The sequence below is a fragment of the Barbus barbus genome (assembly GCF_936440315.1).
Source record: "Barbus barbus genome assembly, chromosome: 17".
Lineage (NCBI taxonomy): Eukaryota > Metazoa > Chordata > Actinopteri > Cypriniformes > Cyprinidae > Barbus > Barbus barbus.
In genome coordinates, this window is record NC_136745.1 from 22,062,762 (window position 1) to 22,080,676 (window position 17,915).

The 17,915-nt window shown below is 35.8% G+C and overlaps 2 protein-coding genes across 7 annotated transcripts; one reads left to right on the plus strand and one right to left on the minus strand.

Annotated features, from left to right (window-relative positions):
• The first annotated feature begins 237 nt into the window (after positions 1–237).
• On the plus strand, positions 238–2,208 carry LOC306883489 (large ribosomal subunit protein uL18m-like). Its single transcript, XM_079438780.1, has 4 exons — positions 238–478; positions 1,141–1,309; positions 1,491–1,725; positions 1,816–2,208. The coding sequence occupies exons 1-4, from the start codon at positions 394–396 to the stop codon at positions 1,885–1,887; spliced, it is 561 nt and encodes a 186-aa protein (XP_079294906.1). The 5' UTR covers positions 238–393; the 3' UTR covers positions 1,888–2,208.
• A 60-nt stretch (positions 2,209–2,268) lies between these two features.
• LOC306883523 (protein phosphatase Slingshot homolog 3-like) lies at positions 2,269–17,884 on the minus strand. 6 transcript variants are annotated; one of them, XM_079438828.1, is made up of 16 exons: positions 17,672–17,884; positions 16,095–16,211; positions 14,940–14,977; positions 14,652–14,835; positions 14,019–14,134; positions 13,346–13,414; positions 12,825–12,890; positions 12,270–12,546; positions 10,247–10,375; positions 10,127–10,173; positions 9,803–9,949; positions 7,860–8,060; positions 6,613–6,772; positions 6,185–6,280; positions 5,415–5,510; positions 2,269–5,305 (listed from the first exon to the last, which is right to left on the minus strand). In XM_079438828.1, exons 2-16 carry the CDS (start codon positions 16,137–16,139, stop codon positions 5,150–5,152), a joined length of 1,827 nt encoding a protein of 608 aa, XP_079294954.1. In that variant the 5' UTR covers positions 16,140–16,211; positions 17,672–17,884; the 3' UTR covers positions 2,269–5,149. The 6 variants fall into 6 exon arrangements, with proteins under 6 accessions (XP_079294954.1, XP_079294957.1, XP_079294959.1 ...); XM_079438831.1 differs by having other exon boundaries at positions 16,095–16,155; positions 17,672–17,778; XM_079438833.1 differs by having other exon boundaries at positions 16,095–16,158; positions 17,672–17,778.
• Positions 17,885–17,915: the final 31 nt, after the last annotated feature.

Consider the following 17,915-nt stretch of genomic DNA (forward strand, 5'->3'; position numbering starts at 1 on the left):
TGAAGTGTACTTGTGCCATCTTGTGGACAGCATAATAATATCTGATTACTCTACCATTTTAATAATTGTGGTTTAAGGATCTTAAAGAATGTTTCATTAAATACCTTAAGTCTCCTTCTTATTTATTTTTGTTGTATTAAAAATTTTATAAAATTTGATCATTTTCCTGATATGGAAATGTTATCGATTTCTAAGCGGAACCCATGTGAACTCCAAACCTTTTCTCGGAAACACGGAACAGTTTTAGTGTGACATCAACATGGCTGCGCACTAGAAAGTGGTCAAATCGTTTAAATAATATACGAAGGGTCACGCTGTCTCCATTTGTACAGAAACTACAAACAACGACTATAATTTGTCACCAGAATTAAAGGTATTTTGTACAGCAGTGCAATGGCTTTGTTCAGTGGTGTCCGCACGCTGCTGGGTCAATGTCAGAGATCTACGGCTGCAGCGGCGTGGAGTCACTGTCAATCATGTAAGTTACAGATCTTTTCCTCTCTGCTGCATGTGTTTACATTAATACGGGCGACGCAGAACGAGTTTAAAGCAGTAGATACACTATTTGCTCTCTATAACGAGTATCTGTTTTTTTTTTCTAATCTCAGAGAACAATCCGTAAATGAAGTAATTTAACAAGAAAAGAAAACAACTGATTTAATATTATTTTGATTCATCCCAGTGACTCGAATCTTGAGTCCCTTTATCAAAACGTTTCCATTACTTATACTGAACTATTTCAAGAATTTCCCCACTCAAATTGACTCTTATTTTTCTTACCAGCAATAAATAACATATAATCTTATTTTCTTATATTTTAACAACTGGGTGACTTTTGAACGACTCGTTCACTTAAAAGATGTGTTTACAGTTCATAAGTACATTTGACCTTTTGTGCCAAGGAGTTTCAAAGTGGTCATCATTAGGCCTATCATTTATTTGATTGACAGAAATAGTTAATTTTTCATTTTATTTGTTTTACATTGAACAGCTTTATTTCCCCCCACACATCCTCCACATACAAATGTGTATATAAAAGAATCCAGAATAAAATCAAACACGGATACGAAAGCATCACCTCTCGAAGGATCTGTAGATTTAATTCATAAACAATATTTATGATGTGTCTCTTCCCACCAGCTCGGAAATACAGTCAGACAGCACCTGAGCCAGAACCAGTGATTAGTGATAATGAAGCCATCAATAAAACATTTGTTAACCGAAACCCAAGAAACCTGGAACAGATGGCCTTGGCAGTGAAGGATCGAGGCTGGGCTACAGTGTGGCCCTCTAGACAATATTATCACAGGTTTGTCAGCATTCCAAGGACTAAAGCTAGATGTGAATAATAAAACATCTACAAAGTTTTGCTGAGCACGGCTCTTATAGTAGCATCTTAAAAGCCTTTTCCAGATAGAAATACAAATGTGCACTGTGCATGCATGGATATTGAACTGATGCTATTTTGTTCTATGCTGTTCCTCCCTCAGGTTGGTGTTCAGACGCACACAGCATCACATCACAGCTGAGGTGTACTCGAGTGACTCAGTAGATCCAGTGCTGTCCTGCTCCACGAAGGAGTGGGCATTGAAGCGTGAGCTGGGCTCCACACGCTCTGTAGCAGCTTGTCGTGCCGTAGGTGAGGTGCTTGCTCAGCGGTGTTGTGAAGCAGGCATCACACGCATTGTTTATCGAGAGGTACCGTGGAAGTTTCGATCAGAGTCGGTGAGTTTTTTTTTTTTTTTCCTAATACTTTTTAGGTATTATACATTAATGGTAGAAATGCATAATTCATGCCATTTTTCCCCACTGCAGAATCAGACATTCTGGACAGCCATGAAAGAGGGTGGCGTCATGATTGGTGAACCAAGGCGAAAATTCATTTGAGTTGCAACGTCTCTTTTTTTATTATTATTACTGTGCTGAAATGTGGCTTTTGTCTGTAAATATAAATATTCTCACATTCAAACTGTGTATTTATTGAGTCGATTACAGAAGGGTCCTTGACACAATGTAGTAATTTGATTAGTGGGATATAAATCTTTGGTTTGAAATGATTTTCAGTTTGATACAAACGTGATTTTTGTAAACTAAAGATAATTCAGTTACTTTTTTTAAAGTATTTGTAAAGTTATTACAATTATTTTCCTGATGTGTTTCAGGCAAGAAAAAATACAAAATACTTTGTTGTAAATGACACTACTGTGCAAAAAAAAAAAAAAAAAAAATTAGGGCCAGTATGATTTTGTTTAATAGTTTATTTTTTTTCCTCAGCCTGATGTGATAAATTGGTCAAAAGTAAGAATATATACATTTGTAATGGGACAAAAAAAATCAAAAGGTAAAAGCTTTCTATTCATCAACGAATCCTATGGTTTCCACAAAAATATTAAACAGCAGGACTGTTTTCACCATTGAAAATAAATGTTTCTTAAGCACCAAATCAGCAACCAGTTATTTTGTAATAGTATTTCACAATAATACGGTTTTTGCTTTATCAAATAAATGCAGCCTTGTTGCGCTAAAGAGACTTCTTTCAAGAATATTTTAGAAATCTTACCGACCCTACACATTTGAACAGTAGTCTATGTGAGTTAGTAGTGGCCCCACTTTGGTGCATTATTAAAATACATATTTTAAAATATTTCAATAAATTGTGCACTACAATTCTGCAATCCATTTGACTAACACAGAGTTAATTTCTCATATTTCAGGATTGATACAGTTGTATTGGCTTGATTTTTAATCAGTCCACTGCACATTCATTATTGTTTAGCTGTAATATATAACGTACGCCCTGTTTATCTGGCCAAATAATTTAGTATTGCTGTATACAGCTTAGTTGCTGTAGTTGAAATTTTAGTAAAGACACATTTCCAGTAATATATGTAAAGCACTAGTATATATGAATATTAACGTATGTACATGCAGCTATAAATATGCACACACAATTTTACAGTAGCATTAAGAAGAATAGGAATAGCTTACAACCTGAAACATTCTACATTATACAAAAACAATCAATGAGAGTTTCCATTAGATATTTCTCAAGCCCCTGTTATAAATTCTTTTTAATTTTTATAGCACAGACAACTTTGTGTATCAAATTAAAAAGATACATATTCAGATCAGTCATAAATAGAAAAAGCAACAGCAACCTTGACTTGATATTTAACGCCACCTGATACCAACAATGGAAATGTGAGTTTCATAATAAAATGTATCAATCTTTTTGAAGTTGATAAGGCATGGCACATTATACATTAGGTGAGGAAAATCAGCACTTTGAAAGCTGCAGGTCATCATCTATCGCTAATACACAAGACATTCTCATGGAAAATAACTGCAGAACCAGTGGTGCCGCAATAGTAGAAACATTCCACAACATAACTTTGGTTTCACAACATTGGCACTTTGTGCAATGACAGTATACACATTTCAACAAATGTTTTACAGCAGATTGTATAGCTATACTTTATACATACAGGACTCATGCTTCACAAAGACAGACTTACATACAGTACAAACAGCATACAGTCTGATACTTGAGACCATGCAAAAACACAAATCAACTAGGTCAAATAAACTAGGTCAATTTATCTAGGGCTAAAGACATGTATTATGTAGGAGTTAATTGTGTTAGTTTTAACTGCACGAATATTAAAACCAACAAATGTAGTTATTTTGGTCCACCTCTATCAACTAAAGGCACTGAACCATCATGCAGAATGATTGAAACAGCAGAGACGGTTAAATAACTGGCACATTTTTTAGGAGAATAATCAGGTTTCTTCTCAGGTTTTGTTTCCTGCATACTGTGCAGGTTAAAACAAATATTAAACAACATCTGCTTAATTTAAAAAGACATTAAAATAGCTCCAAGTGTTAAAAAGATATGATATAGCATGAGTAGCTACATCACGGTCTAGAAACTACTCTACCATTCAGAAGTTTGGAGTCGGTAACATTTTGCTTTTGAAGTCTCCTATGCTTACCAAGGCTTCATTTATTTGATGAAAATACAGTAAAAACAGTAATGCTGCAAAATATTATTGCAATTTAAAATAACTGGTTTCTAGTTAAATATATATTAAAAAGTAATTTAATTCTGAAATGGCAAAGCTGAATTTCCAGCAGCCATTATTCCAGTCTTTAGTGTCACATGATCTTTTAGAAATTATAATATGCTGATTTGCTGCTCAAAAACATTTCTTATTATCATCAACATCATGCTAACATTATGGTACCCGTGATACATTTTTATAGAAAGCTAAGAAAAAGCACTTATTTGAAATGTTAGAATTGTTTCTTTCTATCAATTTAATGCATCCTTGCTGAATAAAAAGCACTGATTTCTTACTGACCCCAAAGTTGTGAATGGTAGTATTTATGAAATAATAAAAAGTTGAATGCTTTCTCTACACGTTTTCACCTACTGATCTCCACAGAGGCAGCATAAGGCTTCACATTCATGGAGAAGAAACAGCTATAAAGTAGATTTATTGCATAGGACTCCTAAAAGAGTGAATCGCACTCTTATTCATTTATTAAAAACAACATGAAACAATGCTATCAAGAGGAATAGTTCATGTTTCTGTATAATGACATGAGCGATAACAGCCATAGAGAAATACTCCACTCGCACTATAATACCATATTAAAATCTGTGAAGTAAACTGAATTTTATGGCTCAGTATGAAGGTGCAAAGGATACAGAGATTTCAAAAGGCACAATGTGACATTTTGAATGATAATGCTCTGAGGAAAACAGTTATCAATACTCACTTGACAAGTGGTGGCTGATTTTTTTTAGTCACCTAAACTGACCACAGTTTATGAGTTTTGGGCTAGATGGACAGGTGAGGGAAAAATCTGTGAGATATCCAATATATGTAACCATGTGCTTTTTTATGTGTTGCCTCGAAGTGAAATGACCTAAATGAGCCTCAATACGGCAACTACATGAATAAATTCCCTAATTTATTCTGCAATGACTCCTCATCGAACTTAGAATGATACAATCAGAAGGACAAGACTTGTGCAAGAGTGTCTCTTATATTAGCATCATGGTTTGTGTTCTTTTTCCTCACCTTATCACTTTTTATATTCGTCTTTCTCCATAATTCTTTTTTTTTTTTTTTTAAGTGCTTCAGAGACCAGCTTCGTCCTGGTTTGTGTTCTGTGACTGTCTGCTGCTTGGTTCAGGAGCATCAACATCAACATGGGCTCTCTGATAAGTCAAGCCTCTTCTTCCATGACTCCGCCTTCGTTGTGCAGGAGAAAGTCTCTGACAGGTAGTGACAAACTAAACAGGAATTCTTCAGTTAATGCTTGTTTGCATGCGTTTTCACTTGATTTTTTTTATACATTTATCAATAAGTTTTGCATTCTAACCAAGACTTTCTTTTCCTCACCTCTTTATCTAGGCCTCTGTCCTCATCGTCAAGCTGAATAGACTGCATAAGAGAGAACAAATCCATCCTGCCACTTCTGCTGGGGCTACGTGACACCTAGGGTTAAGGTTTTGCAAACATTTAAAAAAAAACTGCTTCACGAAAACAAACCATTATTTAAAAAAAAAAAAAAAAAAAAAAAACACCCTGCATCCTGAAAAACATTAAATCAGCAAATTTTTCAAAAAAGGCTTAATATTACCAAATTAGATGTAGAGTTCAAATATACCAATAAAAACTTTCCATCATGTACAGTTTTTAATCTTAAAGCAAGACTATAGATACAGAAAACATCTTGGTCACGTTTGCATTTTCTTCTGCTACTGGCCATAATTTCTAACCTTGAAATCTGGATTAAGCAAACAAATTGTATTTTCAGAATCATTCATATATGTGGAAATCGGCTGAGACCTGAACAAGTAGTTGTAACCAGTCTCAGAGGAAGATAGGAATCATGTCTTTATAGTAATTAAGGGATAATTCAAGACTTCTTCACCCATACCAATGCAATGTCAAATGATATACCATGAGAAAGTGTGATGTGATAGAGAAAAGATGCACAATTTTTTGGAACCAGCACCCCAGAAGTAGAAAGAAACAAGTACTGGATTTCATTCAGCAAATATGATGCAGGATGGTGCAATAGTAAAGAATACCACATTAACATCTGGAAGGCCTTTAAAATGGTCAAGCGTAATGAATTTAAATTGCCGGCCTCTGAGAACTCTAACCTTATCACTTTCTTGTACAGTAATCAGTGGGTTGGATGTAGCTGTATCTGCCCCAGATGTGTCGGGAACACTCTCATCCGACTGCTCATCAAAGACCTGAGAATTACAGGAGACATAGAAATAAATATATGAAGAGTTCATTTGCAAAAACAGATATCTCCATTTTTAACAATTCCCAGAAATCATGTTTTTTCATTGTGCATCCCAATTAATCTAAATCAAACTGCAGTCGTGTTATTTTGCTTAGGTAAAAAATAACTAAAAAAATACAGCTAACTAACAAAATAAAACATAAAAAACATGATTTTTGAAAAAATAGTTATGTTTTTGCAAATAAACTCTTCATATACGTTTTGGTACAACTAATTTGGAAACTAAAGAGATACTGAGATGCATCAAAAATCAAACGTTGCATGACATTTTCTTACATCTATTTCTTCCTCCTCACTACTGCTTTCCTCTTCTGGGCTCTCCGAGTCTTCCTCTTTCTGCTCATGTTCACTACCTGTAGTTGCTTCGTTGTGGTCAGATGGCTGGTGGACTTCTGACTTGGACTTCTTCCTCCAGAGAGCACTGTGGCGCTGTTTACTGCATGATACAATGTGACGTTAGAAATTAAATTCAGAACTTGTTACTCAAGTGTACACTGTACTGCTTTTTTTCAAATATTATATGAAAATACAGTAGTATATACAAAAATTGATTTAATTCTGCGAGTGGTTTCAATTTAGCACAGTTTTTTTTTTAAAGACTATTTATCCATTTTTGTCCAATTCTGTGTAAAAGTGTCTTGACAGCCCAACTAAATGAGTCAAGAAAGAGACAGCAGCTGACAATACTTCCACTACATTTTGGCAAATTTTTCTTCTGCACACAATATGCTGCAGAAAGTTGGCATTTAACAACTTGTGTCTATGAATGTGTATTTTATACATATATTGGAAGTCTATTATTTAAATATAATTGTAGTAAACAGTTTATGCTGCAGCTGACCAATCAGAATATAGTATTTCAGAAAGCTTGCTAATGCATACACTACTGTTCAATGAAATTCAGTCGTTAGGGGTCAGTGAGATTTCTTTTGAAAGAAATTAACTTTTGATTAATTCAGTGCATCCCTGCTAAATGAAAGTCACAAAAGATTTCTATTTCAAATAAATGCTGTTTATTGCTGCTTTTGAACTTTCTAAAAAATGTATCCTGATGAAGAAAAAAAAAAAAAGAAAAGTATAATTCCTGAGCATATAAGAATGATTTCTGAAGGAGCATGTGACACTGAAGACTGAAGTAATGACTGCTAAATAGCTTGGCCATCACAGAAGTAAATTACATTTCAAAATATATTACAACAGTTCTTTTAAATTGTAATATTTCATAATATTACTGTACTTTTGATCACTTAAATGCAGCCTTGGTGAGCATAAGAGTCTTCTTTCAAGATCCCAAAACTTGCATAGCTGTGACTGTTTGAGATGAGTTTGTGTATCAGCGCTATTCAGTTCCCTCATGTACACACATGGTTGAACAATACACCAGACTTGACTTGAATTGTCTGTACCTGAACATCCATTGAGATACTACCAAGTGGAAAATGTCAGTATTTCTGTGTGAATGCTTGTTTGTGCAAGTATGAAGACTGATCTAAATACAGCACCATTATGAGAGTGCAAGTCACCTGGCACTGAGGATGCCGCTGTACGTATGCAGCTGTTTGAGGAAACCTTCATTGGGCTGCACTATAGACCGTCTTTCTCTCACATGGTTGAGGGCTTGGTCTAATGTCCAGCCCTGCTGCTTCATCAAGTAAGCAATTACTGTGGAGGCAGAGCGAGAGACGCCCATCTTACAATGTACCAGTATGGCCTGTCCACTCTTCCTGTATCATCATCAGTACGAAACAACAACACATAATATATTAGAATGAGACAAAGCAAAAAAAGACAATATTTTTCATAGGGGGTTAAAGGGGTCATATGATGCGATTTCAAGTTTTCCTTTCTCTTTGGAGTGTTACAAGCTGTTTGTGCATAGATGAGATCCCTGAAGTTGCAAAGACTAAAGTTTCAAAACCAAAGAGATATTCTTTATAATAGTTAAGGCAAAGTCTCTTTAAGACAAGTCATGTCACTCGGAGGCCATCTTTGAAACGCCTCTCGGGCATCCAAGTGCAGCTCCTATCTCTTTGAATGGGGAAACATCAAATTCTCCAATACTGTTCACTAAGCTTACAATTAAAGTTCATATTTGAAATCACCAAAGAAATCTGACAACAACTGTATCATAAATATTGTTTCTTTGGCTCAAATAGCGTTATAAAAAGCTTATTTTTCAGGCTAGATCAGCCAGTGCGCATGCGCAGTCCTAAGTGCACGTCTCTGAACGCTGACTGTTTCTATAGCAACCGGGACTTCTAACGGCAGCTGCAGTGACGTGCTGTCTTTACTGATTAGTGATTGGCTCTTTCATTCAGAAGGCGGGGCTTCCTGCGATTGAGCGGTCATATTGAGTGTTGCATTTTTCCCCATTCAAAACTATACGAGTGACATGTCTTGGGTATTCTATAGTCTTTGGTTAAGACTTGACCACGCCCTCCTAAAATGGCTCATTTAAACATGCCCCCACATGTCTACATCACGGTGTGGGAAGATTTGCATAACACCGCCCAAATGCATATGCAAAAAAAGAGGGCAGAACAATTATTCTCGCTGTAGTATTGTTGCTGCCATGTCCTGGAGACGCTGTGAAAGCGAAACTACTTTGTTTGGGCTTCCAAAAGAGGACACAACTAGAAATCAGTGGTTAAGTATTTACAACACTGTTCCAGAACAGTTCAAACCAAATATTAGAGTGAGTGCAGCGCATTTTACAGATGACTATTTACTGAACCTGGGAGTAGCCTGCCATCCATGCACAAAGGCTGTTTCTATAAAGTGGGGCAATTGCAACTTTGCAAGCACAGCCTAAGTAAGTTTTCTTATTTAAAGAATTTGCCACTGACGATTCAAATGCGAGTTTTGAGCAGTGTAGAGTAGCGCTTGTTGTTTGTCGTTTCTCCGATCTCAAATGCAGCCATTGTAATGTTTACATCGCGCCGCGTAAAAAGACAGTATAAGTCATTATAATCAGTAATTGTGTCCCCACTGGATTCAACAAATGCCTCATTTATAATTTTATTGTTTTATGGTTTTATTTTTTTTGTGTCGTCGTGCCGTGACACGGCATCACAATACAGTAAGGGGCGTAACATTTCCATCTCACGCTTGAGGTATTCGGCCAATCACAACGCACTGGATAGATGGCCAATCAGAGCATGCCTCGCTTCTCAGAACGATGAGCTTTGTAAAAATCAACGTGTTTCAGAAAGGCGGAGCATAGAGGAGCAACAATAATGTACAGTATGTGGAAAATAGTTGGTGTAATGCATAACTTTGCATTACACCAAATACACAATATGATATTTTTAACAACGTCATATGACCCCTTTAAGTACACCATACTGCATGTGTGCTTAAATATAAACCAATGCATTTAAGATTCAGGGTAGGCAGACTGCAAACACAAAAACTAAGAGGAGAGAGAGTGTGTGTGTGTGTGTGTGTGTGTGTGTGTGTTGAGCACCTTGCTTCACTGATGAACATGTATGTGTTATTCCAGTATGAGAGTAGGTCAGTCGCTTCCACATCGTAAACTCTAATATTCATATAGGTGAAGATTTCTGGGAAAAAGTTGTCAATTTCCATGGTAACATTCAGGATGTAGCCCACACTACCAAAAACAAAAACCATAACAATAATAATTTTTATTTTTCTGCTGCAGAAAAAAATAAATTTAAAAAGGACAACTTATTTCAATTAAAATAAAAACAAAAAATTATTAGACCACTAAATAAAATATAAAATTATCTTTAATAATTCTAATCATAATTAAATTTAATTTGTATACTTGTTCTTCTGTAGCTCTTCAAAGTTGGCAGCATTCCATTCAGAACCCTTTTTGGAAAAAAGGACAAGTAAATGACAGTGTATTTCCAGTATAGTAGACAAGACAAATGTCAACACTCACCAAGTAAAGGTAGTCCAAGATTCTGGAAGGGTTGTCCATCTGTGCCATTGTGACCATCATCTCATTGTCAATATACTCTTTGTAGTCCTTCATGTCTATGCCTATTCTGGACTCCAGGGCTGTTCGCACCTACAAACAGAAAGAATGACTATAGCTCAACTGTATGGTACTAGGAACTCCTCGATCATGGGTTTGGGTTACAAATCACATTAAAATGGCAAGTCACATGGTTTACAACGCTTACAAGCATCAAATCAAGCTTCTCACTAAATGATTGCCTGAATTCTGCTGATGTTCATACCACAAAGATTCTCTGGATAAGACAACAAGCCCAGGCACATTAACTTTGAGTAAATTCTAGAAGAGGAGAGTCTTTAAAAGCGGAGTCCTCAGGCTTGCACTACTGTTCAAATGTCTGGGATCAGTCAAGTTTTTTTTTTTCTTTGAATTAGGGCCGGGCGATATATATAAAAAAATATATATCTCGATATTGTCCAAATTTTACGATATTCTACATATATCTTGATATGTTTGCATTTGCTTTGTGCAACTGGAGGAAATAATTAAACTGGGATAAAGTTTTTTTTTTATTACAAGTTTTTAGCTAAGAACACAGGTCTGTCAACTGTCTCTGGTTTAAGAGAAGCTCTGTGGCATGAAACTATGTTCCCACTGGCACTACAAACCGTCTCAGATGGGGAGCTAGTTGCTGGAACAGGTATTTCTTAGCTAATTTTGCAAATTTGGAGAAATGTGCCCCATGGATGCTCCACCACCATGAGCACGAATCAATAGAATGTGGACTCATAGTTTATTTTACCTCATCTAGTGTACCGATTCATTATAGGCTTGCTTATATATATATATATTAATACCAAAGACTTATGCACTCTCTCTGTCTATATTATGAAAACTGGTAAAACAAATGTAGGACCCTCCCCCACCTCACGTCTCTTGCGTGCCAATACATAAGGGGGCGTAATATTGGACGTTGAGCGTGTTCTTTTGGGAAAGTATGCTTGAATTTGAAATATACTATATTCACAATATTTTCAAATTTTACATCGTCGTCAAAATTATTGCGATATTATCGCTAATATTAGATATATTGCCCAGCCCTACTTTGAAAGAAATTAATATTTCTATTCAGCAAGGGCACGTTTAATTTATCAAAGTGACAGTAAAAGCGGTTATAATAAAAATAAAAAAAATCTGTTCTTTAGAATTTTCTAGAATGCTGCAAAAAAAACAGTTCCTTGAGCAGCAAATTAGCATAACAGAATGATTTCTGAAGGATCACATGACACTAAGACTGGAGTACTGGCTGCTGAAAATTCAGCTTTGCCAGGAATAAAATTATATTTTTTGAATATATTCAAATAGAATGCAGCTATTTACAATGGGAACGATTTCACAGTTTCGCAATATTAATATTTTACTGTATTTTTGAAGTAAATGGTGACCATAAGACAATTCTTTCAAAATTTATATCTATCTATCTATCTATCTATCTATCTATCTATCTATATAAATAAATATAAGTGTACTTTGAATAACCTTAAAGGGGTCATATTAAATAAATCCAGTCCACACAGACCACTTACTGAAAAATAAGCTGCAAAAACATGCAAATTGTGAAATATTGTGCAACCTGTCGCAATGCAATGTTGGCATTGCAAAATGCCTGTTATGGAAGGAAAAAAAAAAAAAAAAACTTGTTGCACACATATGCAAAAAGTTAACCAATCATAACATACTGGGTAAAAAAAAAAATACAGCATAATGTACTGTGAAGTCATTTTCTGTACTGAATTTTAACAGGTGTTTTACTTGTATTATTTATTTCAAAATGCCGATGATATTTGCACACATATAGTCTTAAAGTAAACATGAAATCCATTATCCATCAGGAACTGACTGGATCATGAAAAGTGGTCTATAGGTGACTAGAGGGAAGAGCTTGGTGATGTTGTGGGATACTGCTTGAAAAGCAGAGTAAAGCCATACTTCTCTTTCCTTTTACCTGCTTTGAGGTAATGTTTTCCAAGTCCTCAGTCCTCATGATATCTCGAAGTTGGGCTTTGATCTCCTTCTCCACTGACTCCCGATTTGACGATGAACGTGCTCCAGTGTCTCTCCTGACCGACTCCAGGCCAGTCATGGCCGCCCATTCATTAAGGCAGTGCTGGTCAGATTCCACATTCTTTCTGTAATGTTGTGCCCACTCCAGCCCACAGCCTGGTATGACAGCCCCGCGCACGGCCCGTTCACAGCAGCCATGCAGCGCCTGCAACACTGACCTTGAGCAAAGTGAGAGTGACATACAAGAGAGTGCTGTGAATAAGCAATCGACAAACCACAAACACATTTACAAGTCACAGAGCTAACTTGGAGGCTTTAGGCAGATGTCTAACAGGGTACATGCAGCTGATTAAGAACAAAGACAAATAGCAAAATAGCATTACAGATGAAAACAAAGATTAAGTGTGTGAAGGCTGCAAGACCAAAGTCACACTGTATGCCGTTGATGGTTGAGGAAATTTGGGGTTTCCTCAGCATTTCCTGCTTTAAAACTTACCACATCGTCTGAATGGACACAGGCTTAAAGATCCGTGTCGCTTCTGCAGATGTCACACTGAAACCTCTGTAAGAGAACGAAAGAAACAAGCTGTCAGAAAAGCAGAACTCTAAGGCTGAGTTCAGGCTTTAAATACAGGCTTTAACGGTGTCTAAAGTTCTGCAGAGCTGTGCAGGTAAACTATAAAGTGGAAACTTTTCCATTCAACCCAAGCACAGTTCTATTTTGTTTCAAATGTTATTTACTTTTTTATATTCAGTTCAGTTATATTTAGTTGTGTTGACTGTTTTCTATTTTTCTAAAGAAGCAAAATCTTTATACTTGAGCTCCCTTCAATTTACAAACTGCATTAAAAAGTGTATGCGAGAGTTGACATTGATAAGATAATGATATCAAGATTGCTCCATATAGTACTAAAATCAAACACAAACACTTGTTTTTGCTTTCCCTGCTATTATCATCATATATTTGTACTCGATTAGTTGACTTCTAGTGAGAATGATTCAGTCTTATGTTCTTACCCATCTCCGTCAAGGTAAACCTGTGTGTCACTCCATATTGGCAAGACAAGTCCAATAGTGCACACATCACTGAGGAAGAGTAAAGAGAGAGAAAATAAGTGAGAAGTGTCTTGACAGGCTTACTGAAATATTCTGCTATTTTATTTAAAATGTGCTAAAAGTTTATATTTAAAGATATAGTTCACCTCAAATTAAAACATAAAATATATTTTAGACATATGAAAAAATATTGAAGAAATGTCTCTGCATTTTTTGTCGACACACAAAAACTCAATGGCTACCAACATTATTCAAAATAACTTATTTTATGTTTCACAGAGGAAATAAAATATTGCAGGCTTAGAATGAAAAGTAATATGATTACACAAATATCATTTTTGGTTGAACGATCCCTTTAAAACTGCAACTAAACATTGGCATTATGTTTGTAAAATAACTGCACATTCCATTTCCAAAAAAGTAGAATGTTAAAAATAAAAACACTCTCCTTGACTCAGTTGTGTTTGTGAACAGATGTTATTAAAAATGCAACAGTATTTAGTCTATAAAACAATAGACACAAAAATATTTAATAGGTATGTTCCAAATACAATTGAATATTTCTGGATTTATCTCTGATGAAATAAAAGCTGTTAATGATGACTTAATAATTAAGTTTATAAAGACGTGCTACCTGTTTGACCCTGGGAAGTCCATGCCAAGTAGTAGACTCTCCTGTTTTTTGTTAAGCGTGCCGGCTATAAGCAAATACCTCACTCTGACTGGGCTCACTGACTCCAAACGCACAGCCTGAGGTAGGGAGAAAGGGAAATTCAGGTGCATTGTAATTGAATCAGACACAGAATTCATTAGAATAATTTAAAATTACTGAGCATTTTCAAGATTTTTCAAGCACAGCACCCATGCATGATGTTCTATAATTGTGTTTTTTGGGTGTTTTTTATTACACAGATTTACCTAGTAAATTGTATTATGCGTAACTGTATTCTTAAAGTCAACACAAAGCTACGGTCATTTCTGCATAGCAGAAGGTGGAACAAACTGCAGTGTCTCCAGAAACCACATTGCAGAACTTGTGACGTTGCATATACAAAACATGGGTGTCTAAACATACGCAGGCAGTAAGTACAAACACTTCCATTAATCAGTCTCAAAAAGACAAGAAATACTGTAAATGCATGAGATATTTTCATATCCATTAATTTTCCAGTCATTTGTGATTATAAAATTCATTTGTAGAGGCTATGTTTTATTTGGAGACCCTAAGCAGTGTAGTAAAACAAGAGTGTGTTGAGGAAATCCTAACCAGTTTGACTGTGTCTTCTGGTCGCAGTAACGAAATCATTGCATGCAAATGTCTGCGCTGAGTGTCAGAGGCTCGGCCTCCTTGCCTAGGACCTAGCAGAGAGGGTATGGTTTCTTCATGTAATCCATCCCTCTCTTCCTCTTCCACCAGGAGCACTGCCCCCTTAACCAAGGCGAAACTTTCTCTGGTGTGCGGAAATTAAAAATTAATCAATTACGCATTTCTGGAGGAAACACTATATACACTAAGATACACATGCATGATTAAAGCTGTATCACAAACAATCACCTTTTCTGAAGTCTTCCTCTGCTTGGAATAGGCTCATCCTTAAAAATAAAAATTAAGTTGATTACAACAGATTGAATTAGAAGATATGGGACATTATAACACTAAGACTCTGTAAACTCTAAGATTTGTTCAGAGAATGGTGATGTTAAAAATGGGTGGTGGGTGAACTGATTATGTGATGCACTTGAGGCAAACAGACACCAGGAGATTCAGCTTGACTTCTCTGGATCATCTTTGCCAAAACAGCTGAATAAAAAAAGCGTGCACCTGGGAAGGGCTTTTTAGCCTATTTTCTCACCCATAACTCACTGTGAGAAGAGTGACTGGGTAAAAAAAAAAAAAAAAAAAAAAATAGAAAAAAGGAAACCGGTAAACACAATGATAAGGCATTTTGACCAAATTTCCAACTGTAATGCAGTGGCAGTTTGATAAGACACTGAGGAAGCTCATACTAAAGACGATAAACAGAGAGAAAGAAATAGAGTGAGCGAGGAAGACAGCGAGAAGGACACCAAAGAGGCTGTTATCAGTGCAACTATGGAATGAAAGAGGAGACAGTAACATTACCTTTTATGTGACTGACGTGTCCAGACAGAGACAAGAAGAAAAAGAAGAGAGGGGGTGGAGAGGAGGGGCAATGAGGTTTTAGGTTAAAGCTCCTGTGAGACTTTACTCAAAATAGTCTGAACATAGTGTTTATAGAAGATACGTAGTTTGCTTGGGTTATGCGTGAAAAATAAATCTTGTGTTATATAATAAATTCAAAGCCTACCAATCAACCAATAGAGACAGAGAACAATTACTTGGCATTGTCCAATAACTCAAGAACAGCAATAAAAGTTATCAGGCATTTTGGCTCTTTAGAAGAATCCTCATATAATCCTTGGGCTTTTTTTGGAACAGCGTGGAATGGATTCTCATATTCAGATTCACAGCAAATTTGGAAAGCGTTTGGCGCGCTACCAAGAAGACATTCCTCCTAATTATGCATAAATTTGAGTACAGAAAAAGGTGTAGAGTAACTGGACACACATAGACGGAGTGGGAGTAGGGTGAAAGAACGTGTGGAGAACTGCAACTGACACACAAAGCGTTCAGAGTGTCTTCTGTAGCATTTTAGAAATTAACATTTTCATTAGGCGCAATAAAACTCACCGGTGTGGAAATAGATGGCGTTCTGTGCAAGGTCAGCAAAGCCATTCCACAGCCGGTTATCCTGCTTTAACACCGGCAGACGAGTCAGAGCAGCTCAACAGAATGCTTGCAAGTTTACTGGGTTGAGTAGGAATAAAACAAATAACACACACCAGTAATAATGGTACTATATCTGAAAATGCAATACTAAAAGATATTTATAGTGCAACTAGACTGGATTACTACATAGCAGAATCAGACATCCAGACATTTCAGCCGACTATATGCCCTTTCTACAAAAAGGGTACAAAACAGGGCCTGAAACTAATAAAAAAAAAAAAAAAATGCAGCATTTTATTTTAAGAACTAAGAGAGAAGAGATGCTTAACCTTCAGAAAGTGTTTATCATCAACATCAGGAGGTCAAAATTTGCGAGCTGTTTTATTTTCCATTAATTTTCTATGGGGTTTCACGCTAGAAAGAAACTTTATTTAACACTACAACTTCTGTGCAAATTCTGAATAAATTATTTTCTATATTTTCTTTTCTTGAAAGAAAATGTGGAACACAATATGTGGGACTATTTATGTTGATAATCTTAAACTGTTTTTGATAATTAATACTAATGCTGTCAAATGATTAATCAAATCCAAAATAAAAGTTTTTGTTTACATAATAATAATAATATATGTATGTGTGCTGTTTATTTATTATGTATATATAAATACACACGCAAACAGTAAATACTTTGAAAATATATCTAATATATAAACATACCATATTTTTCTTAAATATATACATGCATGTGTTTGTATTTATACATAAATATACACACTACACACTCATTATGTAAACAAAAACTTTATTTTGGATGCGATTAATCGTTTGACAGCACCAATTAATACTAATTTTAATATACAATTATGTTTAATGTTTACTAAAATATGACACTGTAGAGTGATCTTAATTATTAGATTATTTCAGATCTAAGGTCAGAAGGTCAAGACGTCTAAAGTGGGAACAAATTCTCGTTTATAAGAGAGGATACAAATATGAAAATAATAATAATAACTTAATAGTGTACCATGTATCTATTAGGCGTCGAAACATATTAAACAAAATTAGTGTGTGGCTTTGATGTCTTAAAATTGAAAGAATGCCAGAGTGGATTATAATAGTGTAAATTAAGCAGTCTAATTGTTGTTCTGGAGACATGCCATGTATTTCTTCGCCATAATACAACGCGATCCCACATACTCTGAAATGTCACAATATGTTGAAAATGGGGATGTAGTAACACGGCTGTGCGCGTCAGGTTGATTCAGTCTACAAATTCGCAGCTCAAACATTTGCAGTTTTACATGACAAACTTGTCATCGAGCATGTTAGATCTTTCATTTTAATCGCTGCCTTAAAAAATGTCTCGATAAAGTATGCCACATACCTAATATCCTGCTAATACGTCTGTAGGCTGATGCTTTATGCTTATGTAGCTCCAACACAGCTGTGTTTTAACCAACAACAGACTCGAGGCTTGTCATTTCCAGTTCCTTAAGAAAAGCAAAGGAGGACGGATTGAACATGGAGAGGTCGCTTACCTGATGCGGCGAAACGACAAGGATTGCCTCCTAACCTATTCTTCCTCGAGAAATCCTGTTAGTTATTTTGATCCGATGACCACAACTTTTGCATTGGTCCAAAATCCATTTAAAGGGGAAGGCAGACTACTATATCATGAAACCAGGAAGACTTCTCGGCCGAGAAATGTAAATGTGCCCTTAAATGGTAGAGGCGGATGGGAAGTAATTCGTCTATTAAAGCGACAGAGACATATTTAGATAA